Below are 26,947 nucleotides of genomic sequence, written 5' to 3'. Positions count from 1 at the left end.
CAACAGTAGCTAGACTGCATTTTACAACAATCACCGATCGTGCTGATTCTGACGTTAAGTTTGAGTTTTAGGGAGAAATATCAGTGCACCGCTGTGAAGGGAAGGAAGTTGTGCTAGACAGAATGCGGCTTATGTATAAATATTCTTTTTATAATCTTTGGAAGGCGAAATATAAAATAAAATCAGACTAATATCACAGATCTAAACCAGGCTATGTTTCAATGTTTAGTTCTGTCCTCACTCATTAAGCAGGGCTCCTGTTGTGCTTGCGGTGGCACTGCGTGAGCTCTCTCTCTCTCTCTCTCTCTCTCTCTCTCTCTCAAAACTGCATCACAGACAAATGGTTTCATATTATTATACATAGAAATGGCTGGCGAGATAAAATAACTCTCTCTTTATAGCAATAATAAATGTATTTTCTTAATTTCTCCAGTACCGACAGCAGAACCGATAACGTCCGAGCTTACCAAAGCCAGTCGTTCAATAGCCTATAGTGCGTTGGTATCTTTTTTTATTACTTATTTCTCTGCATTGAGTGACAGCCCTCTCAAATATAAGACACACAAACAGAACAAATAAAAGTCTCAGATTCACTGTCTGTAATTGCACAATTCTTGCTTATTGTGACATGATAGCAACCCTTCTGCTGTGATAATGCAACTTCAACTACACTATCAATATCAAAAACATAGCGTTCTTAGGCACTGGATGAGGTCTGCTCACTCTGCTGGAAAATGACTCTGATGGGCAAGCGTGCTTCGAACACGTGTTCCACAACAACACTAGGCTGCCCACAGATGCGCCTGCCTAATAATCGGCTTGATATACTTGGATATTGTTCGATGCCGATTAGGTTAAAAAATGCAAACTGGTCGGCAGACTGATTAATTGGTCGACCTCTAATGTACACACATGTTGCTCACATATTATTGTAGCCCAGTTTGTGCTGAATACAATGTTATCAGACTTTAGCCATTAATGTGTTTTTAAGCAACTGAAAAAAGCACAAATGTCAAGACATGTCAAAAACTTCAGGCTCAAAACACCCTCAGACCCCAGAGGGTTAACAAGCCCAATTTTCTTTTATGCATGGACCAGAACATGTGAGCGGAGTGTCGCTCCACTCAAATATTCACTTACGTGCGATTCTAATTGTTCATGTCAGTCATTTTTCTGGACTTTTTGCGGGCTCAGCTTTCCAGGTAAATACAATACCATTTTATACCTATCAAACACTCTGTAAAAATAACCCCTTTTATTCTTAACACGTGCAAATTAACATGTTAGTATAAAGACAATGAAGCTGCACTGTCCAGCCTGTGAAACCTTTAACTAATTGTTTCTAAAATTCACCAAGTGTCTGAAAAGGATGTTGGTCATTGAGAAGACACCAGAAAATGTAAGACATGCTTCAAAACTTCATCTAATGCTGGCTGTTGTGTTTGGACTGATGCATGAGGAAAAAAACTAACATGAATTCTTTTGATTAGGAAAATTATAAAAAGGACACAAGTAGTAATTTTGGTGATTTGAACAGAGTGAATGTGGGTGAAGTTTTATTTTTTGTCTCCTGCTTCCCAATACCTTGCTCTCCTCTTGCAGTTTTCTCTAGATTTCATTAGCTGTGGCTCATTGTCGGTCCCTCGTTCATCGGGACAGTGCATACACCTGACAAGATGTCTACATATATACCTGGTTTAAAATATGTTGTCTGAGACAAGTTGGGGCGTGTCACAGGAGTGTGCACACTACACTATCATTAGTCGTGAGATCTGAGACTCAAAACATCAAAGGGGATGAGCTTGAGTCATGCAGTGTGCACTAGGCTTAAGGGAAAGCGACACTTTATTGGATACAAATCTGTGTAGCGCAAAATGTGTCAGCAATATTTTGGGTCTGTTTTTTCTAAAAGTGAAAGAGTATCAATTTTAAATGCGGACCTGCTAAAGTTAATTTTGTCAGCTTTTAGTAGTACACTAAAAAACAGATGGCCCAAAAAGGCAAGTAAAGGATGACCTAATAGAATAAAACCCCAAAATCTAAATTTTCTCCATCGTTTTCTCATGGTTTTAAAATTCTGATATGAAAACTACAGTTGATATAAAGCTATACCATGCAATGCATGCCCTGTTAAAATCTAGGAATGTAGCTGCATTGCAATATAACATGAAGACAGCCACCCAGTAAGTCAATCAAACTTAATAAACTTGTCAAGCCTGAATAATTATCTGGCTGTTTCCCCAGCCACCACCACTGAGCTAATCTCACTGTTCTTGTAACAGTGTTTCTTCTGGTTCAGTTGATCTGGCAAATAGCTGAGTCATGATATAAAAGCTTAAGGAAAGACTCCTGGTTGCACTGGTCTTGAGTGCAGTCACCTGGTGAGGATGAGGCGGTCGAGGTTGATCCTTTGCTGTTTGGCGATCCAGGCTGTGCGGTAAAGCTTCTCTGCAGTCTTTAGCACCTCATTGTTTAACCGCTGGATGAGTTGCTTCTCTGATGCCACGTAAAGCCGCTCCTGCTTCAGGTGGTGGGCCAGAGTGTGAATGTCTGGCTTCACCATCGTTCAGCTCAGCCACAGTGCTGAGGATGAACAACAAAAAGCAAACATGTGAGATTATAACTGAATGACAACTTTTGCTGTATCAGCAAAACATTATTAAAATTAGCAATGGGACAATATATACAATATCAAAATATCATGAACCAAAATTACAATCTATAACAAGGCCAAATACAGTATTTCCAAAAACACAGTTTTCTGTCCATATGATCATAAATGAAATGACCCAGCAAACATAAAAATCTGTAGATTCTACACTATATTTACAGAATTCGCACAAGGTCCTTGAACTGCTGGGGGGCATTACTGTTTTTCACCTAGTTGCTGAACAGTGCAAATCCAACTGTGTAAGACAAATAATCATGCCAAAACAGGAAGACTGCTCTATTTCCTCTGAGGGGGGAGAAAATAAACATGGACCTGCAGCATAAGAAATTTGCATTAATTTTATACAGTCCAAAGGGCACGCTGAACCAAATTATTTTATAATTACTTCACCTTCTTGTAACAGGCAGCACAAAGCAACCGCAACTACACACTTAGTTTTTGTGTTTCATTTAAATTGCGTGTTAAAAGCGTGTAAAAAAAAAAATTTAGGAATTCAATGCATTATATATGAATATCAATTTTGTAAAAGGTGTGTGCCGAAAGTGTATCAAAAGCCTTCTATTTGTATTTGAAGGCAGCTATGAGTATTAAAGATTAAACATAAGTAATCCATTGCTTAAATCATGAACTCATATAATGATCAAAACTAGACCAATTCATGATCAGTGATCAAAGGCTTAAAATCAACAACTTTAGGAGTCCTGGGTAACTCAGCTAATATTGACGCTGACTACCACCCCTGGAGTTATGAGTTCGAATCCAGGGTGTGCTGAGTGACTCCAGCCAGGTCTCCTAAGCAACTAAATTGGCCCGGTTGCAAGGGAGGGTAGTCACATGGGGCAACCTCTTCTTGGTCACTATAATGTGTGGTTCTCGCTCCCAGTGGGGCAAGTGGTGAGGTCCACATGAAGAATAGTGTGGGCCTCTACACGTGCTACGTCTCCACGGTAATGCGCTCAACAAGCCATGTGATAAGATGTGCGGATTGACGTCTCAGATGTGGAGGCACTACGCCACAGGATTGCAGCGTTATACCGGTTTCATGGTATACCACCGTTTGAAAATTGATGGTTATCATACCATATATATTTGCTTATCTACAGTATTGAGAAAAGAATGCAACAGGACGGAGAATCTCACATGCGCCTGCGCATCTCCTTTCCTCTTTGTTTGCCTGTCAGACTCATCAACTTACGACACACACGCAGTGGAGAAAATGTCAGAGAGAAGCAAGGTGAGGGGGTCTGACATGTGTGTGTGAGTTAAAGCAGTGTTTCTCAACTGGTCTATTTTGACTGGGTCGCGGACAGCAGGGAAAGAGCAATGCCATGGTTCTCCCATTGAAGATATTTCAGCGGCCGCCCAAGTGATAGATTATTTAGGACTGCCAAGGTAGATTTAATGATAATTACGCAAACAGCTAAAGCAAACATGGGCAATGTACGGCCCGCAGGCTGGATCAGGCCCTCCACATGGTTTAATCTGGAATTCTTCCATTGGATATTTCAGTTCACTTGCATTGGGACCTACCGCATCTCCACAAGCATTTAACAAGCTCAGGGTTGCCCAGATAAGAGATGCAACACCCCCAGTTTGAGATTTATACTTGTGCAAATTGGAAATATTCCATCTAATGTTATACTTATTTTGTGCAATCTGGCAAACATGCACGTCTCAGTTTCCCTTTGAACAAACTAAGCGATCTGTAGTGCAATATTTTGCTCAAGCAGAAGTGTTATACAGCTACTCTGTGTCCATTCTTGAGGCTGCTTGTGATGTTTGGTGCTACTAATTTTGCAGGTAAACCTTCTCAGGGATTAAATTAAATATAAAAGTAGATATCTGCATCATTTACACACAGAGGGGGTAATCATTGACATGCGAGCAAAAGCAAGCCAGAGATGAATAAGTAAATGTATTTTTTTATGCAATTTAGAAACATTGAAGTCCCTTCGCACCTGTATGTTAATCTAACTCTTGCAGTAATCATTTATCATAGTCATGCAGCCTGTGTTATTCTGTTGAGTGTTGAAAAACCATCGAGGAGACCCGCATCATGACCCTTTTAGCATGTAAACGTGTAATGTTTAAGAAAAAAAAAAGTAAACTAGCCCGCTTCGCGACAAACATTGAAAGTTCTATACATTTATTTTTTTATTTTTTTTTATTAAAACAGACCCCTGATGTAGAAAGTGTTAAATTGAATAATAAATTAACAGGGAAGTAGAGATGAGAAAAGTATATCTTTGTAAAGCAATACAATACTTAAAACAATTGCAGAATAGTCCCATTAGTCAAAGATACACTTCAGACAACTATTTCTGGGCTTAAAAGATACAGAAACCAAATCAATGCAGAACATTGTATCTCAAAAGCAATACAATGTGGCCCCCAATGAACTACTTAAAGCCTGATGTGGCCCCTTTACCAAAATAGTTAAAAATATTAATAATTACACACCATCACCTTTACAAATTTGTTTCAGGATTCAAAATGTTATAGTTTCATATGAAATAATCTAAAAGTAGAATCTATTAGACCTCATTTTATATCAACAGTGGCAGTTTTAGTTCAAGTTTCAAGATGTGTTTCAGCTGGAATACATTTTTCATAAATGCATTAATTTATTATTACTACTACTATTACTACTATTTAAGACTAGCACCCCGACTTAACTACTGTAACGAGGAGCCTTTCCTTCTGTGTAATAGGTGTATAAATATGTAATATTAGGTAACAAACTGGATAATAATGGGCTCATATGTAAATATGTTCTTCAATTTTTAAAAGGGTGAGAGAAAACTGTTGTTGACATCAACAAAAATAATGTCACTTGATGCATGTCTTTGTACTGGAAAACCATGAACAAAACTATGCAACATAAAAGGAAATGCAACCCAGGATACATTAAATACAGGTTATGTTTAATCTATGACAGGTTGACACTTCATTTCCAATGTAAAATCTGTCCTGAAGCAAAACCAGTTGAGAAGCACTGAGATAAAGGGACAGACAGGAGCAGTCTGGCTGTGCTGTCACGCACCTCCAGTATATGTTAACTGTTAATAATCATAGGACATTACTTCGAAAGCTCACACAGCTTATGTTATTTTTAATTTAGTAGTTCATTTAACATGCTATGTGAACTAACATGCTTTAGTTATATAACATGTTAGTTACATGATATTTTTTATCATGTTTATAATTCTGTTTATTATAATTCTGTTAGCTTTCATATTCTTTCTATTTATTTTATTTTCAAAAGGGAGACTTTTTTTTTACACATATTTCAATAAAATAAATGGTTTCAAGTTTAAATAAAAAAAAAGTGTTTGCTCAAAAATAAATAAATAAATAACACTTCTGTTTTCACTGATAATACTAATTGTGTAATACAGTATACAGTGATACAGTGAAACCGTGATATTTTCTGAGGCGGTTATCATACCGTGAAAATCTCATAACGTTGGAACCCTACCTCATATGAATGCACACAACCTGACGGTCGCAAAACCTAGTAGTCATTTGATTATTGTTCCAATAAATACATTTTAGTCACAGTCTAGAGCCTTGTGTATGTAGTCCTGGCATACTATAAAAAAAACAGTGTTAAATTTACAGTAAAAAAAACTGGCAGCTGTGGGTTGCCAGAAATTCACCATAAAAACTACGGTAACCACGTTTCAGGCTTTACGGGATGTAATTGAAGCCTGTATATTTCACGGTGCATTAGCTTCATTTATATTATTAAATAAACTTGATATATTAACCATCTGATAATTTGCTTTTCACTTTATAATGTATTGTTAAATCACCATAGTAATTATAAAAGGCCACATGATGACATGAACTTCATCAATAGAGGCCCAACCTGGAGCAAGGACCAATAAACATGTAGAGACGACACTCGGTGTCACTCACACAAACACTAAACACCATCAGGGTAACATATGAAATTAAAATTATGCAATAATCATGAACTAAACTATAAATATAACACAGAACACCCCACTGTACATAACTGATATAAAAATAAGAAGAAACATAATTATTCCCATAAAACATAATGAAATGAACTGGGTCACGCAGGGAATTCTGGGAACGCCGATTGTTTTTTTACTGTAATTTTAACAATACTTTACATTAAAAACTACATATTGTTAAACATCATAAATTTTTTTACTGTTAATTATGCAGAAAATCATACTTTACATAAAAATATATATTTTTTTAATTTTACTCTAAAACTACATGTATTATCTTAATATAATTTTTTTTAAAAATTGATTTAAAGGTAACTACTCATTAACCAATTAACATTTACCTGTAGCATTTTTACAGTCTTTTACCGTTAAAATTACAACTTCTTTTTACAGTGTACCTGGCTAAATTTAACAACTCAGTTTGTCAGAGTGACAGATAAAGATTTTATCAAGTGCAACATCTGGGTGGTACACACACAAGCAACTAAAGCCTCCAGATCAGTTTTCCAGGCTTAGGACTGCAGCCAATGCTGTTTTTAGCAACACTGAGAGAAAGGCACATTTTCTAAAAGCATTGGGAACAGGAGGAAGGTACTTTTTTCAGTTCCTCTGTTGTGAAGAACTGCATTTTGATTAGATATGACAGCATTTGAGCAGGTAGAGTGGACAGATCTGAAAAGGAAAGAAAAGAGAAATAGATGTGTGTAATGGAGTTTAGTGTAAGAGAACAAAATGTCTTCTTAATAAGCATGTTCAGGCACATATACAAGGAGTCTAAAGGCACCAACCTTTCTCAAGACTCTTCTCATTTTAGTCAAAGATATTCTGTTGGAGGCCGGCCAACCGGAAGCACTCATCGTGTATCTGCGTGCCATTCTCAAGTTAGGTAGTGTGATACCTGAACAAGGATCCGTTTTTCATTTCTTCTTTCTCATTGTGTCTGGCTAAGCCTTTGCTTGCAGTGCATGACAACAATAAGCTATGTGGGAAATGATTTACAGTCTTAATGCAATACCAGACTCTTCCGTAGGTTTGCAAAGCACCCTTACCGGCCACCCCTGAGAGAAACTACCCACACGCTACATTAAGGCTCTATTCAGTAATGCATGCTTTTTGACTCTGAGATTGACAACATCTTCCTAGCAATTATGGCTAGAGGTCCAACAAATTAGGCACCAGTTGAGGAATGGGGGCAGTTTAAGGTGAACTATGTAATTTATGTGCCACTAGTGTCACCAAATTGAAATTATAAATTAAAAGACAGGGAAATTAACTTGTAGTCTCTGCATTTTAAGATGGGATTGTTAAAGGCATTTTACCACCATACAAAATACAAACCACACATCACATTTAACATGACCAGTTAGGGATGGGATGTGGAGTGAGACACTCTTTCGGTGGCCAGGCATCCCAACCTCATTTCCATTAAAAACTACTTAATTGTGCATGCAAAAAGATATCTCCTTGTCAGAGGAGCTCATACCGAAAGCTTTTTCAGTGTTTCAGATCTGCATTCTTCTGATGGTATCTGGTAGGCCACTGAAAATCCCATAACCAAGCACAAACTATTTCTCAGAAATCTACTCCATTACACAGCACTTGGTGCACAGGAGGTTGTGGGAGTACTGCATAGAAATGGCTCCTACACAGGATGCTTTCTTCTCCATATTAGGACAAATAGAAATATTATCTCTGTGGTTTAAATAAATTGTGTACCAAGCAAGCCTAAGAAACTTGGCAAATATTCTGAGTAACAAATATTTGGAATTAAGCAATGTCAAAATAAAATAAACCTGCCGAGTTGTGTTCACCATGCATGTAAAACAAAAGCTGCTCAGAGATCATTCTCCTAGAACAGTGCCACTAGGGGTCACCAAACTCTCTCTCTCTCTTTTGAGGGTTACAAGAAGAAATGAATTGAATGTGTGGAAAAAAAAAAAAAAAAAGTTAAGATTTATCCTGTATTAAAGCACAATCAAATAGGGCCATTAAGTATTTTAATAATATTTAATAGTTTATGAGATATAGAATAGACCAGATATACTGCATGTCTAACAGGGTGTTTTCAATGTGCGCATCTCACGAGAGTAGGTTAGGACGCAAGGTTTTTTTTAAAGACGTGGCAAAATTGCTTGTTCTATGTAGAGTACTGAGCAACAATAAGCACAACAGGCTAGCTAGCCAAACGAAAGGAACGACAATGGCAAAGCATCAGGGAGAAGAGAAAAACTTAAGTGGTAAAAAGAAAACAAGGGTTATTTGGATTTATTTATTTATTTGTATTGAATTTGGTATTATTGAGGCAAAGGACAAAGTAAGAATTTAGCGTGTGATTTATGGTGAAAGACTAGCAAATAAAACATGAATGAATAGACTGGGTGTGCGATTGAATGAGATACAGTAGCATTTATTCTCCATTTCAATATTATCAGACTGGCCGATTACAAGAGATATGACACATTTCAGTTAGTATTACCCTTTCAATATAACCTCTGATATTTATTCATATTTCTTTCATGCTACGCTACAGAGAGTGTGTTGTGCCACTCTGTTGGAGTGCCGCAATCTGTCACACAAAGGATTATAGAGCATCGAAACAATATTTAAGGTTTAGATTTTGTGATAAAATTTACATAATTTAAAGGTTGACACAAAAATTGTTTGTTCAAAACACTTCTTCTGGTTAAAATAATGGAGATTGTCACATTTGTGGATATGTAGCTACTGGGAAAACCATATATTACACGCAGTTCATATGCAATTTGAAACAAAGACAACTATGTTTGTGTTCTCTGGAATAGACAGATATTGACTAGAGCTCACAATAAATATCATAAATATGCATATAACTTATTAGATGAATATCCTTTCCATCAATGTTAATGTTCTTAAATTCTTAGTTTTATACAGTTTTTCCAAGTTTTAAAGGTTAAGTAAAATGAATACATTTGTAGACTTGAGATTTCTCCTCCAATGCATTGATATTCACATTAACAGATTATACTTTGCTCCAATTACAAGGAAAGTCTATTCTTGTGAACCTGTGCATATTGATAGTTGTTTTTATTGACCCCGTTTTAATTTCATACAACAAATAACAAATGTTGTTCATGTTGGTAATTTAATTTGGGGGTATGTGTGTTCAGTAGAAGAGGGGTTCATCTGAGTTTTTGAAAGTTAAAATAGGGGTCCCCTGTAAAAAAGTTTGGGAACCACTGACCTAGAAGACACTTGCAAACCATTTTTCAGACTAATGAAACAGATGACAGGGTGAAAACTATATGCATGGGCATGTTCTGGGAGAAGCACTCTTGCTGCGCTCATGGGCTGCAGAACGAATCAACATGCGCATCAGCTGCCTTTCTTTCATCTGTTCTTCAAAATATAATTATGTTATAAAATGAGAAATTACAATATCATGCCTCAAAAAAAACTACCTCTAGACTCTGCAGTTTTTAGCTGATAATAGCACAACTGCAGTGGATAGAGGCAAAGTGTATTTACTCTTTAGGTAATCTAACCAAGACAGCAGTAGCCATCTATGATCTCAGCATCTCAATTCAGGCTGCAACCAGAAACAGCCATCCAAACTTCTCAGAGAAGTTGTTGACAGATCTAGAAAATAAAATGATTAAGAATGGAGAAGGCCAACCAATGTTTGCTCAACTGCAGAAAATATTTTTTCCAATAAAAATGGAAGAAAACTAATGCCCAGGCTGCAACATCTCAATTAGTGATTATAGGGTGATATGAAAAACCTTTAGATTTTTTCCAAATTCCATTTTATTCTTTCCCATAGCCCGTATATTATCTAAGTAATTCCACTTGTGGAACATATAACTTGTGTATCTTTAAAAAGAAACGTCCCTTTTTCAGGACACTGTATTTTAAAATAATTTTGTAAAAATTCAAATAACTTTCCAAATAACCAGCATTTAAACAATGTTTTCCATGCTTGTTCAATGAACCATAAACAATGAATGAACATGCGCCTGTGGAACGGTCGTTAAGACACTAACAGCTTACAGACGGTTGGCAATTAAGGTCACAGTTATAAAAACTTAGGACACTAAAAGAGACCTTTCTACTGATTCTGAAAAACACCAAAAGAAAGATGCCCAATGTCCCTGCTAATCTACATGGAGGCATGAGGCCTGCAGATGTGGATAGGGCAATAAATTGCAATGTCCGTACTGTGAGACGCCTAAGACAGCACTACAGGGAGAAGGACAGCTGATCGTCCTTGCAGTGGCAGACCACATGTAACAACAATTGCACAGGATCGGTACATCCGAATATGACACCTGTGGCACAGGTACAGGATGGAAACAGCAACTGCCCGAGTTACACCAGGAATGCACAATCCCTTCATCAGTGTTCAGACTGTCCACAATAGGCTGAGAGAGGCTGGACTGAGGGCTTGTAGGCCTGTTGTAAGACAGGTCCTTACCAGATATCACCGGCAACAATGTCGCCTATGGGCACAAATCCACCTTCGCTGGACCAGACAGGACTGGCAAAAAGTGCTCTTCACTGAGGAGTTCCGGTTTTGTCTCACCAGAAGTGATGGTCGGACTTGCTTTATCGTCAAAAGAATGAGCATTACACCGAGGCCTGTACTCTGGAGCAGGATCAATTTGGAGGTGGAGGGTCCGTCATGGTCTGGGGCGGTGTGTCACCACATCATCAGACTGAGATTTTTGTCATTGCAGGCAATCTCAATGCTGTGAGTTACAGGGAAACATCCTCATCCCTCAAATGGTACCCTTCCTGCAGGAACATCCTGACATGACCCTCCAGCATGACAATGCCACCAGCAATACTGCTCGTTCTACGCATGATTTCCTGCAAGACTGGAACGTCAGTGTTCTGCCGTGGCCAACGAAGAGCCCAGATCTCAATCCCATTGAGCACGTCTGGGATCTGTTGGATCGGAGGTGAGGGCTAGGGCCATTCCCCCAGAAATATCCAGGACCTTTTTATGGTCATACAAATATTTACACATGTTAAGTTTTCTGAAAATAAAAGCAGTTGAAAGTTAGAGGACGTTTCTTTTTTGCTGTTTACATTGTGATATGAACAACCAGTCAGCAACTGCACTGCCTGATTTAATAGACACACAGGTCATCATAAAAAAACGGTAACAGTTCCAGGGACAGTTTAGACTGTTTTGAAGACTAATGTTTTACTTCGGGTTTGTGAGACTTTAACAGTTCTTATTTAATTTCGATATAATTTCATAACTTGCACATCAGTATAAGACTACTTTTATACTGCAAGCGCTGTATTTTTTGCACAGTTAATTCAAAAGAACCAGATTCTTTGAATAATTATTTCGGGAATCGAACTGTATCAGAAGCGCATATGTTTCACGCTGTAAAAAGAGCCAGTTCAAAACTTGTTCGATTGGGAATAACAATCAATGGCATAACTGTGTTCTTACGCTCTAAAGTCAATAGAGGGCAGCACTGATGCAGAGATGTGCAGCTGGAAATGCTGTCGGAGTATTTTAGGACGGTGTTCCAGCCACATTTGCGGAATATTGCATGCTGGAGAACCATTAACGGAACCGAAAGTCATGAAGATCTTGCGATTAAGGTATTTTTAAAAAAATGGAAACAAGGTTCTGAACAAGAACCGGTTCTTGGTTCCCAACCCTAGTTGCAGATGAAGCCAAACGTGCGCAATTTAATATATAGATATCTATTCTAAATTGATTAAATATGTTTAGTATGTATACAATGTGACATTAGGTTCTTCATTCAGAGAATTGGTAGGTTTAATAACCATAAGTTTTAACCATTTAATATTATTAGAGATGCACCGATCGACCGGCCAGGGACCGGAATCAGACGATTTTCCGCATGCTCGGCCCGGACCGGTCAGCCTCACGTCTTTCCGATTCCAAGCCGGTTCATTTTGTTGCCAGCTGCGCAGGCAATAACGTAAACATGTCACTGGCACAGCCGCACGTAAACATGTCACTGGCATGGAAGTTCTTCACTTACAGTGAAGAATACATAAAGTTCGCAATGTGTAATAATTGTAAGGCTGAAGTAAATGCCCATTTTAAAAAATACGCTAAAAAGTGAAAGCGGCTAAAGCTAGCCAGAGCTCAGAGCCAGCCACAAGTCAGCAGCCTCTCCTATCTTTCCTTGGTATGAGCAGCAAAAAGACCAAAGCAATTACGAGGAAAATTATGGAATTCATGGTCCTGGATGACCAGCCGATCCCCATAGTTGAGGACAGAGGGTTCAGAAATCTGATACATTTCCTCGATACAGTGTAGGAGGTACTTTCCGACGTCGCATTGCCCGAGTTGTTTAATCTCGTGTCAAGTCAACATTTGGGTACACAAATCAGGGAGAGGGGAAGTGGAGTGCTGGATGGCAGAGGCAGGCTAAATACATACAAATTGTGCTGTTGTGATGTAATGTGCTGAGTAATGCCATTTTACCACCGTGTCCGATATTAAAATCAGTGCGACACACATTGCAAAAGGCGTGGGCATTGTCTAAATGGCTTTGGGATATGAAATTAAATTCTTCCATCCAGGTGTTGTTAAATGTACATGTATATTTGCTTTTTCACCGGAGCACCAGCTGAGTCTTCTCCTCCCATCTACCAGTGATGCGAAAATACCGCGTCTACTACCTGCGCAGATATCAACAGCGCAACTGAGTTGTGGGTTGCCAGGTTGAGGTCACAAATGATTTGTGATTTGTATGATGTGTCAATTGTGGAAGTAGGATGTGTTTCATACAAGTTCTGGCAACTGGACAACTTTGGAATAATATATTGATGTGATTAGGCTATTCATATGACGTGGTTTGGGCCATACAAATTACGGGAGTTTTTAATTGGGGGGGGGTTGACAGGTATGGTTACAAGCCGATCCCGAAGCAGCAATCAGTTTTACAACTGATATTTGGACATCTAACGCAAGCTTAATGTCAGCGCATTGGACACTTCAGTTTTGTTCACAGGCTTTTAGTCTTTGGAACTGTTTTGTTAGAAGACTAATAAAGAGGAAAATGAGCAGTTAATTGTTATTTCTACCTCTTTCCAGTCATAGAGCACTTTATTTTTAGAGTTGTTTAAGTGAGCGAAGATCCTGTAACTTAGTGCAGTTTGGAGGAAATTGTAATGTTTAATCACTTATTTTATTATGAAAATAAAATTTTGCTTTGAAGAAAGGTAGATTTGTTTGTATATGCGGTCAATAATAGTTGAATGAAACTTAGAATGAAAATCTGAAAAAAAATCGGTATTGGCAGGTCACACTTGAAAAAAATCGGAATCAGCCAAGAAAATAGCAACCGGTGCATCTCTAAATATTATACTATTGTTATTATGAGTGTTCTTGCTACTATATTGAATATTACACTTACAGTAGTAAAAAAATTTATAGTAGTAATGTCTTCAATTTCAGCAGGACTTTTATTTTGAAAGATCTTTGAAGTTCTTCCTATTTCTGAAGGGTTCATTATCAAACTCGCAAGTTGAAAACTCTGGTGAAAACGGTCATTTGAGAGTTTGCAGCTGTATATACACTAAACACTAGGGGTGCCCCCAACCAAACACTTTCAGTTGAAGACATCAGTCGACTAGTTGTAGCACAATTATGTAACATAAACCAGCTTAGATGATGTGAATGACCATATACATCAGTCACAACCGAAGACCATTTTTGTAAAACCATGAATAATGTCTTTAAAATTTGAAAATAATTCTAATTTTGGTAATATTTCAGAGACACGTTCGCATTTAGTTTCTAATCCCAGTGGACAGCAATAAAATACATTACAGTTATTAGAAATAAATAGGCTTTGTCCTGAAACCATTGTGACATATCGAAATAGGCCTACGTGTCTACTGAATCACATCCTATACCAACAAGCACAATTTGTCAAGACTTATCTCGGCCCTTACGTTTTCTCAGTTTTGCTAAATACCAACAGTAAGGTGCCAGGAAAAAATTGCTAATAGCCATCTCTGACGTAAGTATATGTATGGGTCAGTGCACCCTATCTAATGAAGGATTGAACGAACACACTAGGGGTGCACGATCTAAATCGGCCGATCTTCATCTAAAGTCTGTGATTGGCAACCGTGCCTACATTTACATTTACATTTATGCATTTGGCAGACGCTTTTATCCAAAGCGACTTACAGTGCAAGTATTACAGGGACAATCCCCCCGGAACAACCTGGAGTTAAGTGGCACAAGGGCACAATGGTGGTGGACGCAGGGTTCGAACTAACAACCTTCTGATTAACAGCCCTGTGCTTTAGCCACTACGCCACCACCACTCCACGTTGCCTAGAATCAGGGCTGATCTTTTTTTCAGCATGCAGGGAATCACACATAAACTGCTACTCTAATGAATGAGCCCTTAATGCCTGACAAGAGGATGAATAGATGACAATTCTAGTAATGACAAAATTAAACTTTCAGACATGCTGCTATTCTGATGAATATGCAGGTTTGTTTTTAAAAATTTGTAAAAATTACATGAATATTAAGCTGCCCATTTTCTAGAGTCATTACAGTAGTTATTCTGACTCGTTGCACAGTGAGCACAAAGAGGATAAATAGACTGCAAACAGGTATAAAAACTAATTAAACACAAATAAAAATGTGTATACATATCTGAGTATATATGATGTAATCTGAGTCATGACAATCAGACAATGTCTTGAGCGATCATGAGCACTTTCAGCTTCACTCCCTTCAATATGATCACTCGTGGTGTCAATCAAACATGCGGCTCTACAGGTGCTCTCAATATCTCCTCAGTCACTCATCTCAGTGCTATTCTGTGAGGATCCCAATTTAAATCAGATTAATATTGTAATTGATACCACTAATAACAGATGTAACTGTTTAACCTTCACTAACGGCACTGCGTCTTAACGCATTTGCTTGATAATTAGTGATTTGTTACAACAAGATGCCAAAGACAGTAAACAAATCATAGATATTATTGATTTCTAACTGGAGTAGTTTTAGAGTTTGAAATGGATATATTTGTCTTATTTTTGAACGTATCTCTGCTGTGTGTGTGATGCTCTCATGGTTTTTACAATGACTATGTCACAATGATCTTTTGATATTGGCAACAGAACTATTCATTACCGTTTCAAAACAAATAAATCTTAGCAATTCACAATTAATGTAATTATAATGTAATTTTGGTAACTTTGGTTCCATTTGTTAACATTAGTTAATGCATTAGGTATCATGAACAAACAATGAACAATATATTTTTACAGCCTTTACTAATTGTAATGTTAGTTAATAAAAATAAAATTTTTCATTGTCGGTTATTAGTTTATAGTGCATGAACTAATGTTAATTAATAAAATTTTTGATTTTAAAAATGTATTAGTATATGTTGTAACTAATATTAAGTTCATGTTAACTACAGTAATGCTGTTAAATAATGTTAACAAATGGAACCTTTTTGTACATTTACATTTATGCATTTGGCAGACGCTTTTATCCAAAGCGACTTACAGTGCACTTATTACAGGGACAATCCCACCAGAGCAACCTGGAGTTAAGTGCCTTGCTCAAGGACACAATGGTGGCATCTTGGTGGCGCTGGGGCTTGAACCCCCAACCTTCTGGTCTGGTAACCCTGAGCCTCAACCACTGAGCCACCACTTTGTAAAGTGTTACTGTAATTTTACTGTGTGGGGTATGAACATATATCTGCAGCACTTATCTTACAAAAATGTGGCAAAGGGCACTATTTTAAAGAATCAGTATCGGCTGATCTGAAGTGTTACAAAATTGGAGATCTGTCTCGGCCTCAAATTTCCTGATCGGTGCACCACTAAAACACACTATCTGGAGCATCACACTTCCTAAATTCTGACCCTGCTGGATCCTGCTTGACCTCAGCATCACCTCACACCATGTCCAGTGCCGTCTAAGACAACAAAAACAGCACATTTAGCAGAGTTAGGAGTAAACGATCATCATGAAACTTCGTATTCATCTTTTGCACTTTCATCCTAGAGAATGAAATTAGGTGTTGTTACATGTGAGATTACAGTTGCATAATTAGGTCCCAAAGCTACTATGACATGTGTTATGTAAACACCATCGCCATGTGAGGAGGCTTCATACCCCACAATGGGAGGCTGTATTGGGGTTAGTCGAACAATTTTAGGATGAAGCAGATTCGAACAGCAGTCAGCCCTGTGCCAGCCACACAGCTGAGAGCTTCAAAAACAAGAGCGTTCTTGGATTTGGCAGTCTTCTAAGAAACAAGACCAGCTTGTCTGTGACAGCATGTGTTTGAGTAAGAAAGCATGTACAAATTGCAGCATTCCTCCCATTAAATTACACAAAAACAGAAGCAATAACACCAAATAACAACTACAGCAGACAATGTATTTGTCCTTGTAAATGAATATGCCCCATCCTACACACAAAGCATTTCAACCATGCCTTTAGGGTGTAGTTAGGTCACTTATTTCTAGACCAATCACAATGTCTGGAAATAGACCATTTTGGAGGTAGTAGACAATTTATGAGTTTTTTACAGAAGAAAAGTGAGCCATACATGTCAACGTAGCTATTTAGGTGAATATTTATTTTATATTAATGTAAACAGGGTCAAAAATTAACACCTGGTATGCGCCAAATGCGAGAAACAAATGCTTTTGGAGACAGAATATTCATCAGGTGGTAGGAAATATTATTAGTAAATGCATCATGTTTTTCATTAAACAGTGAACAACAATCAGACACTTTCTTAATAAAGTGACGTGCACAATTAAATCAATCTGTCAACATCAGCCTCATGCATCTATGGTTTAAACATATTTTACTTCAGAGCTAAATTTATCATCAGATATTTATCTATGAAGCTTTACTGTTATTTTTTTTCCATAACTCCATGAGATACATGTGAAATTTTCCTCACATTAAGCCACCAAAAGAATATCTGAGGAACAATATCCCCTGTCGTTTGCGCTCCGATGCCATTGTCTATTTAAAGATACAGTATGGATTTAGCATGTGTTATGAGTATCAATGGAAATCATTGTAAAGAAAACAATTTATGCATGTAATCTATAAACATTTAACTAATATTTACAAAATAATAAATTAAGCTTTAAAGACATTTATTGATGGAATATAAATGACAATTTTTCAAAAGCTAAAACAGGACCAATATGATGAAAAACGGACAAAATATAATTTGTAAAAGTAATATTATCAAATTGTACCTATGAAGGTCCCTTCATAATTAACAGCATGAGCTGAGAGATCATTCATTTTATATTTAAGTTAAATGGAAACTGTATCCAAAATATACATAGAATCTAGAAACCTGTAACAATACCCAGGCCAGCCCTAATAGTATGTTTTCGACACATTTTTATCCCGGTGTAAATATCGGTTAGTCAGTTAAGACTTTCTAAAATTACCTGTGAGCAGAAATGTCTCAGAATCGATCGAACAACCTGGCACTCTTATTTCAAATATGTTATGGTGAGTTTGCCAACAAGAAAACTAAAATATATAATTTAGGCTTTTTTATATATATATATTTTACTTGATTAAAATAATAATGAATTTGAAAATAAAAAATTGTGAATAGCACGGTTAAATATGCATCTAAAACGTTTATACTGGATATTGTCCACACCAAAACCCAAATTGGTCAGGGGGCCCTAAAACAGTTTCGGGGCCCAAAATTTGGTGCTACGCCCCTGCTAAGGACACTGCGATACAAAAGTGTATGTGTAATATCCTGTCCAAGGAAACCACATATAACATATTGTAACTTACACCACATTAAAATACTGTAACAGAGTATTGTTTGAAAATAACGAAAGCTGAAAGAGTCGGTGCGCCAGTGAGCAAACGCGTAAGAACCGTCGTGTTTTTTCACTGAAAGAATAAATGAAATACCTCAAATATTTGGGTTTTGACATCTGCAGTCAGCTAACAATATTCTAAGATGCCGAAACATGTTCCTGGGTATTTCAATTGGCAGCAAACAAGGTTAAAAACAGAAGGAGAAAACATGAACGAGACAAGCAGGCCAACGAGCCAGCTCGCGCATCCGTACAAACAGACTTACCGACTATTCTGACGGCTGGGTATTAATGATTATTTCAGTCGCGCCGGCCACGCGTCACTTTTACAGTCTAGTTGTCGTTACAGTCCTTCAAAAGTCCTAGCTGGGAATAACAGAAATAAGAAGCCCTCCGTCGTAAGATTTTCTCCTCCCTTTAGCAATAGCCACAGCAGCAGCTCACAGCTGTCATCAAACGGGGACGCGCGCCACACGCATGCGCAGTCCAAATTTGCGCAGACCTGCGGTTTATGTAATTTTTTTAATGTCATTTTAATATTTAAGCCTTTTATTTGTTTTTGTATTTAAAAATTGGCTTAAATAATTTTTTACATTAAAATTATATGAATACTATAAATACATTAAAAAATGTGTTTAATTTCATTGAGCACATAAAGAGACAGTTCACCCAAAGATTAAAATTCTCTCATTATTTACACACCCTCATGCCATCCCAGATGTGCATGACTTCCTTTCTTTTGCTGAACACAAATTAAGATTTTTTTAGAAGAATGTATTAGCTCTGTAGGTCCATACAAAGTGAATGATGACAAAAATGTTGAACGATGCCAAGGAAATTAGAAGAATTTACTCCTAATTTTACTCACTGCTTTCCTCCCTCTCAAATTGATGGAAAATATCTCCTTACAGGTCCTGGGAATCATTCTTGTGCTAAACAATTTCTTAAAAATTAGTGGAAAGATGAATCTAACTGGCAAACAATATCCCCTGCGAAATGTCCGAGTACAGCACAACGAGCAACATAACATGAAACTTGACTAAGCAGTTAGCGTTAGCTGGTAAACAGCTCTATCTGTAAACCTGTCATCTGTTGTGACATTTTGCTGTACTTCTGCTCCAACGTCCGCCACAAGGTTGATTTTTTTATTTTATCGTTGGTAACAAACAACATCATTGTCTCTACAAGCCAGAACAACACAGGGATAGATCAAATAAATAAACAGGCTAGATTTTCACAGTATAACGCACTTCATGAGTCTGTATGTGCCCGTCATCAGAGACCTCATTTAGGCTTACATTCTGGCTATTGTTGTTGTTTTATCTATATATATACATATAATTTTTGTTCATATTTGAAGATAAAAAAGAGTTATAAAAGAGCCAATGATATTTAACAAATCATTTTTTTTTAATCTTCAGGAAAACCAAAACTGACAATTCTGTAAAACCAAATTGGGATTCACATATGTCCTGACATCTGAAGCTGGTGCCAGGCCCAGCAGAAGACAAATGTAGCTTATGCCTCAAAAAGTCTCATCCAGCCAAAGGGTGAAAATGTGTGACTAATCACAATTTACTTAAATTTAAATATAGAGATATCATTCCACAAACTGTGCAATTTGGCCTGGTTGTAATTTGGTATTTTCATTATGTATTTTAACATCTTATTTCCACGTACAAATTACACTATTTTGAAACCTAGGCAAAATAAAATGTCCTACAAAGTTGTAATTTGGCCTGGTTGTATTTTTGTATTTATGAATTTTTTTAAACATCATACTCAAGCGTACAAATTACGTTATTTTAACACATGAATAAAATGGCACACAAAAGTTGAATAAAACAACGTTTTATTTTGGTTGTCTTGTTCAGGTGTTGTTTACAGCATTTCAGGCTTCAGATAAAGTGCAAATAAGTGTATAATGTAAAGGAATTGAATGAATGTGGTAATCTGGCAAGCTTTTGAGGGAACGTTTTAGAAAATTCACATTGTCTATAAAAATGATTGATAAAACACAAAATAGTGTGTTAACATCCTCAGATTTGAACTGTGATTTAAGGCTTCCATTGAGTTTTTAGGTTGTGACAAGGACAGTGTCATATATTTTTTGTGCAAATATGTAATGATTAACAATCAATTTAAGATTTTCTAAATAATTTATTCATGTCTTTAATTAACTCTGTATTTTGTACAGCATCTCCTGGTTTTTTGAGTATGTCTTGTCAGGACTGTACTAAAAAAATATGCCACCACTTATAGGAGTAGTTCACCTAAAAATGGAAAATGTACTTTTACTCTCATTTATTCACCCTTATGTTGTTAAAACTCCACATGCTATATCTTTTTCTTGGAACATAAAAATATATATTTTAAGCAGCTCTTTTCTGTAGAATAACAGTTTATAGTGAGCAGGAGCTGTCAAACTTCATAAAGGACAAAAACTATAAATCGTTATTAAGGGTTCAGTATAAAGACATCATAACAGTAGTCCAGACTTGTGCACTATACTAAAGCTTAGTGTTGTATGGACTACATTTATGGTATATTAATGATGATTATTGTCCCCTCTTTGGACCCTGACAGAAGTGGTCAATATGAACTGTTTTTGTTTGTAAAAGCATCGTTCAGATTCTTGAAGAGAATATTATTTTAAGATTCTATGGTGGGAAACCATGAGGGACAACTTGAGGACAGTAAATCATTTTGCGTATTTTCTTTTTGCAAGCCAGCTGATGTCATGTCATTGGTTACATGTTATGACATGGTTACGGTCTTGATTGATTTAGAGCTCGGGCCCTTTCGGTTTAAAGCCCCCTGGACATTGGCCCAATCAGCCTGGTGGTTAATCTGTCCCATATCAGCATCTATAACTAATAAAATAAATGGGGGAAGCAACTTTTATATGTTTGTAGGCAACAAGTGTTAATTACATACTAGATTAATTTGAAAGGACATAATGACAATCATCCGACAAAGAATGTGTTGGAGGAGTGTTGGGAACATGGAAATAAGAATATTTCAGTGAAAAATATACAGTGGTGTTTTAAAATATCTTAAAGTAACAGTTAGACAGGAGAATATAAGAACATTGCAAAAGATCTGGTAAGGTTTTTTTTTCCTTTGCCATTGATGCTCCACTATCCGGTCCAACTGGTGGCGGTAATGAGCAAAAACGCTGGATTGCCAACCACTAATAAACAGCACAAGAAGAAGATGAATCCAACATGTGATCTTGTTTTGACCAGCAAGTGTCGCTACGCTCACACACAAAAAGACTGCTGTGAGGCGAGCAAAAGCTGACTAGAAGTAGTACTGTACTGTACTAATGCCTTTTTCATATTATTATAAAAAGTCTTATTTTGTGCTATTCTTTTTAATCTGTTGTGAATTTTTCTAGTTTATTTTTTTATAAAGTTGAATCTTTTTTGAATAACATATTGTGAGCTGAGGACTGCACAAATCAAAAAGAATAACACTAAATGTTGTATATCTTAATTTATTTCAGGTAGGTCTATTTAAAACAAATACAACGTGCTATACCCAATGTGAGAAGTGTAACACTGAGATAATGCATTTATTTAAGCACTTGTTGAAACATCCCTTGTTTTGAAATGGTAGACAAAAGCTGATGGAAATATATCATGACAATCAATATAAGCTAGAATGCATTTCCTTGCTAAGTCTAATGGCTATCATTGAGTGCACCCCCAAATTTAACCCCAGCTTTCATTCAGCAATTAGTTATTTTCCTCCTGACTAGGTCCCTTAGTGCAATGTAGCTCCTATCTGCTTTCCTGTATGTGGTGTCAGCCATTACTGCTTATTAGATTTTAAATGTCCTGCACCTGCTGTCTTTATTGTTCACTGGAAGAACAGGAAGAGTGTTGATTACAAAAGATCAAGAACACTTTAGAGACCTTAAACAACCTTCAAAGGTTATTGTACTTTATTTGTTACCTTTTGTCTGCATTTTTCAACAGAGGACAGAACAGGTAGAACTTAACATGTCTCTCTCTGAGAACCCATTTTGAATTAGTCATGTTTACATGTAAAGTAGATTTCTGCATTTTTGGAGAGCATGAATTCCAACAAGAGAAACCAATGAGCATCTTCTTAGTTGTTGTTGCTGCAACAGTCTCAAAGAGACCACCCAGTTTCATCTTTTTAAAATTCTTCCTGAAAATAAATATTAGGCATACATTCCTTATTTGTCAAATTAAGGGGTTTGAAACAGGATTTAATATATGTATATATCCAGAAATCAACATTAATTAACTCTAAATTTGTCAAAGGTATCTTAAAATGTTTTAACTACAAGTTTACAACAGTACACACAACAGTGATAAGCAGTGTAAGGTGTGCTGGTGATAGTGCTAATGTTGAAATCAAATATAATATAAATGTAATTGATTTACATAGCTAACTACACAAAATATCACACAAAAACAATCACTGCACAACATATACAACAGAAAAGCTATACAATATCCAAATCACTGTGTGTTTCAGCAATCTTACTTCTAATCGTACATACTTTTTAGCTATTAGCTATAGCTAGGCTATATTTCTCCCTCTGAGAGGCATTTGTAGACTCTTCCTTGGTGGTCTTTAATAGTTTTATTGACTTATGAACTGATGGTCTTACAATGTACAAAGTAAACAACACAGAACAGGCCATTTGTTCTACTTAGGTGATTTTGATGTGAGCAATGACAATGTTCTACTTGTTCTCAACATGACAGCTGTTTGTATCGAGTAGTCTTTTCTTGTGATCTCTCTTGAGATCTCATTGCTTCTGAAAGTACAACATGATACTTGTGCCTTTTCCGTAACCTTCCGTAGCGTATTAATGACTTTCATCAGTTGTTTAACTAACAATAGTTGTATTTTGATTGCAGCCATTCAGAATATAGACTTGATCAACATGTTGGCTTACTAACGTGAGACCTGCTATGCAAAGTCTTCTTGTCTGTCTGTGCAAGAGGTCGAGGAGGAGGCAGGGGCCCAGGAGGCTGACTTACTGTCTCATCTCTCCTCAGCAACATCTGAGCACCGTTGCTGCTGGCAGTCTCCACACCCCAACCCCCCAGTGGCTCTGAATTGGAACGGTGCCCCAGGGACAGAGGGAGGCATGTTTTAGGGGTGAAAGTGGTCATTGTGCGATTTAGCATTCGTCTCCTAGATGCTCCCAAGGGAGGCATGCTGGGAGGTCTGTGTTTCTTGGTCTCCGTAGTTTCAGCTGTGTGTTTTTTTGGACGTGCAGCGGGAGTTGTGCGACTCAGTGCTTGTATTTTTAGTAAGTTTGTTAGGCGTGTCTCCAGGCCGCCGACCTCTCTCTCTGTATAGCTTTGAGTCTCAAGGCGAAGCTGAACAATCTCCTCTCTCAAGTCCTTCTTTAATGACTCCAAACTCATTAGTACCTCCTCCAACATGGCTACACATACCTCCTCTCCTTTCCTTGTTTCTAGTACTCCCTCTTCCACAGTCTCTCTCTGGTCCAGTGCCTCCTCTTCAGATGAGGGAATCTCAATGGTCAGTGGTGGTTCACCCTGATCTCTCTTGCTCCTCTCCAGTTCCTTGGTGGCTTGGTGTACAACATCTAGTATACACATACGTTGAGCATCCAGACCAGCCTGTGTCCTGATCTGACTCCTCACCAAAGAGAAGACTGATTGGACTCTAGTCTGCTTTTCTTTAACTTCAAATGGCTCTGCAGCTTCATTCTTCTCCTCCATTGCTTCATTTGTTTGAACAACGGGAGCATGTTCCTCAGCTTCAACCTGCATATTTATTTTGTCCTTTTCTCCCTCATCTCTGTTCCTCCTCTTTTGCAACCACTTCTGCAGGATGGCTGGGTTCTCTGCTAACTGCTCATTCATGGTGCTTGACTCTTTTTTTCTCTTTTCTTTACTTTTCTTCTCTCCTCGTCTTCTGTGTAATCCTCTCTTTTCAGCTAATCTCATTTCTTATATTATCATCTTTCTCTATTTACTCTTTTGCACTTCTCTTTTCTCTACTCTGTTCTGTCTTATGACAAGTGATGGAGATGTGTGTTTAGCTAAGAGGGACTAACAGCACTGTATTTCCCCCGAGAAGTTACTGCCCAATCAGTGTCTGCCTCAGACTGTCACTCACTGTTCTCTTGGGAAATATACCTCATGTGCATAAACACCTTTCCAATAAACACACACACATGGTCATTTCAATTTCAGGTACAGCCAGAATACTGTACTGTATGTAGGCTCAATAGGTTTGGACTTCTGAGAACACATCAGAGTTTCACATAGTCTTACAACACAGTGATTCGCAGTAAAAGTAGCACTTTCATAATTCTCTTACTATTAAACAATTCTCTTAGTCTAATAGCTTTTTCTGTATCATGCACAATATTATTTTTATTTAACAGATATATGCATAAATTTGCACTGTTTATAATGAAAGATTAAGGTTTAAAGTTACATCACACCTGAGTATCAACATTGTTCACAGAGTCAGCTTAAACACTTTTAATGATGTGCTCAGTGGGATAAAAGCATTTGGCAAACTGTTACAAAAGTGTGGCTGGTACATATGATGTTACATATTCTAGTTACGGGGGCGTGGGGGGTGACAGGGAGGAGTTTTGTGTTATAGGCATCAGTATGACATGACAATTTTTAAAACAATTATTACATATTAAAGGGAAATACCATTTTTTAATTAATTTGCATACTTGTATCTCATTAGAAGGTCTACTACTATTATTATACAAAAATGTAAATGTTTTTTTTATGTCTGTTCTGTCAAGCATTATAGAATATAATGTTTGTCAACAACTTAACACTTAAATATATTTTTAAAAGCTTCACATGTGCATATTCTGCTGTAATAGATAAGTTTAATTTAACTTTGATTTCAATTTTACCTAAAGGGAGAACTAAACCTCTCAGTCTTGCACAGTCACATAGGAAGATATAGGCAGACATCAACCGGCTAATAGGATGCAAGGAATGGAATGCCTCCTCTTTACCGTGGACAAACAACTGAAGTTATAAAAACAGTGGACAAACAACTGAAGTTAGAAAAACAGTGAAGAGTGCACCCCAACATAAAAAGTGGATGTGGGAATGATCGATTAGCTATCCTTGCGTCATTCAAACATTTTGTATTTTTTCTTTTTTTTTTTGTTACTTAGATTTACTTTTTTATAGCTAGTGCTTATAAACTGACATTAGCTACATAAAAAAATGCAATGCTATAATAGCATATTCAATATATTTATTTATTCTTTTTTTTATGTTCTACCCTTTTCTCCCGAATTTTGAATGCCCAATTTCCAATGCACTCTCAATCCTCTTGGTGGCGTAGTGACTCGCCTCCAGGGAGGTGGAGGACGAATCTCAGTTGCCTCCACATCTGAGACCATCAATCACATGGCTTGTTGAACTTGTTACTGCGGAGATGTAGTGTGTGTGGTGGCTTCACGCTATTCTCCATGGCACAACTCACCACATACCACACCGAGAGCGAGAACCACATTATAACAACCATGAGAAGGTTACCCCAAGTAACTCTACCCTCCCTTGCATCCGGGCCAATATGGTTGCTTAGGAGACCTGGCTGGAGTCACTCAGCACACCCTGGATTCGAAATTGCGACTCCAGGGGTGGTATTCAGCTTCAAGCATATTCAATTTATTTAAATATTAATTTAGCACAATAAAACACAATGAGAGCATCGTTAGCATTCCTCTTCTCCTTTGGAGGGCCGGTGGGCGGAGAGTCCCAAACACCACTACAAATTCACATCTGGACCATCTGCACTCATCTCATCTAATTTTTGACACAAGCCCCAGAAAGAGCTGCAAAAACTGAAGATGGTGAAATTGTATTATTCTTTTATTTATTTATCTTGCAGAATCATTATAGCACTATATCAATTTAACGCTGAAGCATAGAATATTACCATGCCTTTGATTTGCAAACTGATACAAACGATTTAAATAAACCTGTTTATAATATACTTTGCCTCCAGACAACTTATACTGACAAAGATGAAAAGGTATGAGAACCTCATTATTCATATTATTACATTCATATTATTATTAATAATAATAATGTGTTTCTGTCAAATAAATAACTTTTTTGTGTATAGGAAATTTCCTCTAATGCACAACTATTTTATTATATTTCCGAGCTCTGCTTCTAATGTTCTCAGAGTAGCTACATCATTTGATTTCTCAAATTAGTCTCTAGACTAGTTTTGCTTTAGGCTGCTCATGGAAAAGAAGGCATCCAACAAACATTAATGTCATTGCTATTATTGGTTTTTATATGTCAATAGCATGAGCAGGGAAGGTTTGTCGGCTTTGACCACCACATTCTGGGTTGGAAATGCCAAACAGATCATTTTAACTGTATAATTGTGTTAAATTTGTTTTATTATGAGTTTCTGAGCCTAAGAGGTGGTG

At 37.2% G+C, this 26,947-nt stretch overlaps 1 protein-coding gene across 6 annotated transcripts in view; it reads right to left on the bottom strand.

Annotated features, from left to right (window-relative positions):
- gapvd1 (GTPase activating protein and VPS9 domains 1) overlaps positions 1 to 18,933 on the bottom strand; it is a 65,678-nt gene extending 46,745 nt beyond the window's left edge. For all 6 annotated transcript variants that reach the window (XM_052094436.1, XM_052094439.1, XM_052094440.1 and 3 more), the window contains exons 1-2: positions 18,762 to 18,933; positions 2,379 to 2,583 (exon numbers count right to left, since the gene is read on the bottom strand). In XM_052094436.1, coding sequence (XP_051950396.1) covers positions 2,379 to 2,563 — 185 coding nt within the window. In that variant the 5' untranslated portion in view covers positions 2,564 to 2,583; positions 18,762 to 18,933. The remainder of the gene's footprint in view (positions 1 to 2,378; positions 2,584 to 18,761) is intronic.
- Positions 18,934 to 26,947: the final 8,014 nt, after the last annotated feature.

The sequence above is a fragment of the Xyrauchen texanus genome, chromosome 27 (assembly GCF_025860055.1).
Source record: "Xyrauchen texanus isolate HMW12.3.18 chromosome 27, RBS_HiC_50CHRs, whole genome shotgun sequence".
Taxonomy (NCBI): Eukaryota; Metazoa; Chordata; class Actinopteri; order Cypriniformes; family Catostomidae; genus Xyrauchen; species Xyrauchen texanus.
Note: the sequence above shows the minus strand (reverse complement) of the source record. Positions and strands in the feature narration are given on the sequence as shown.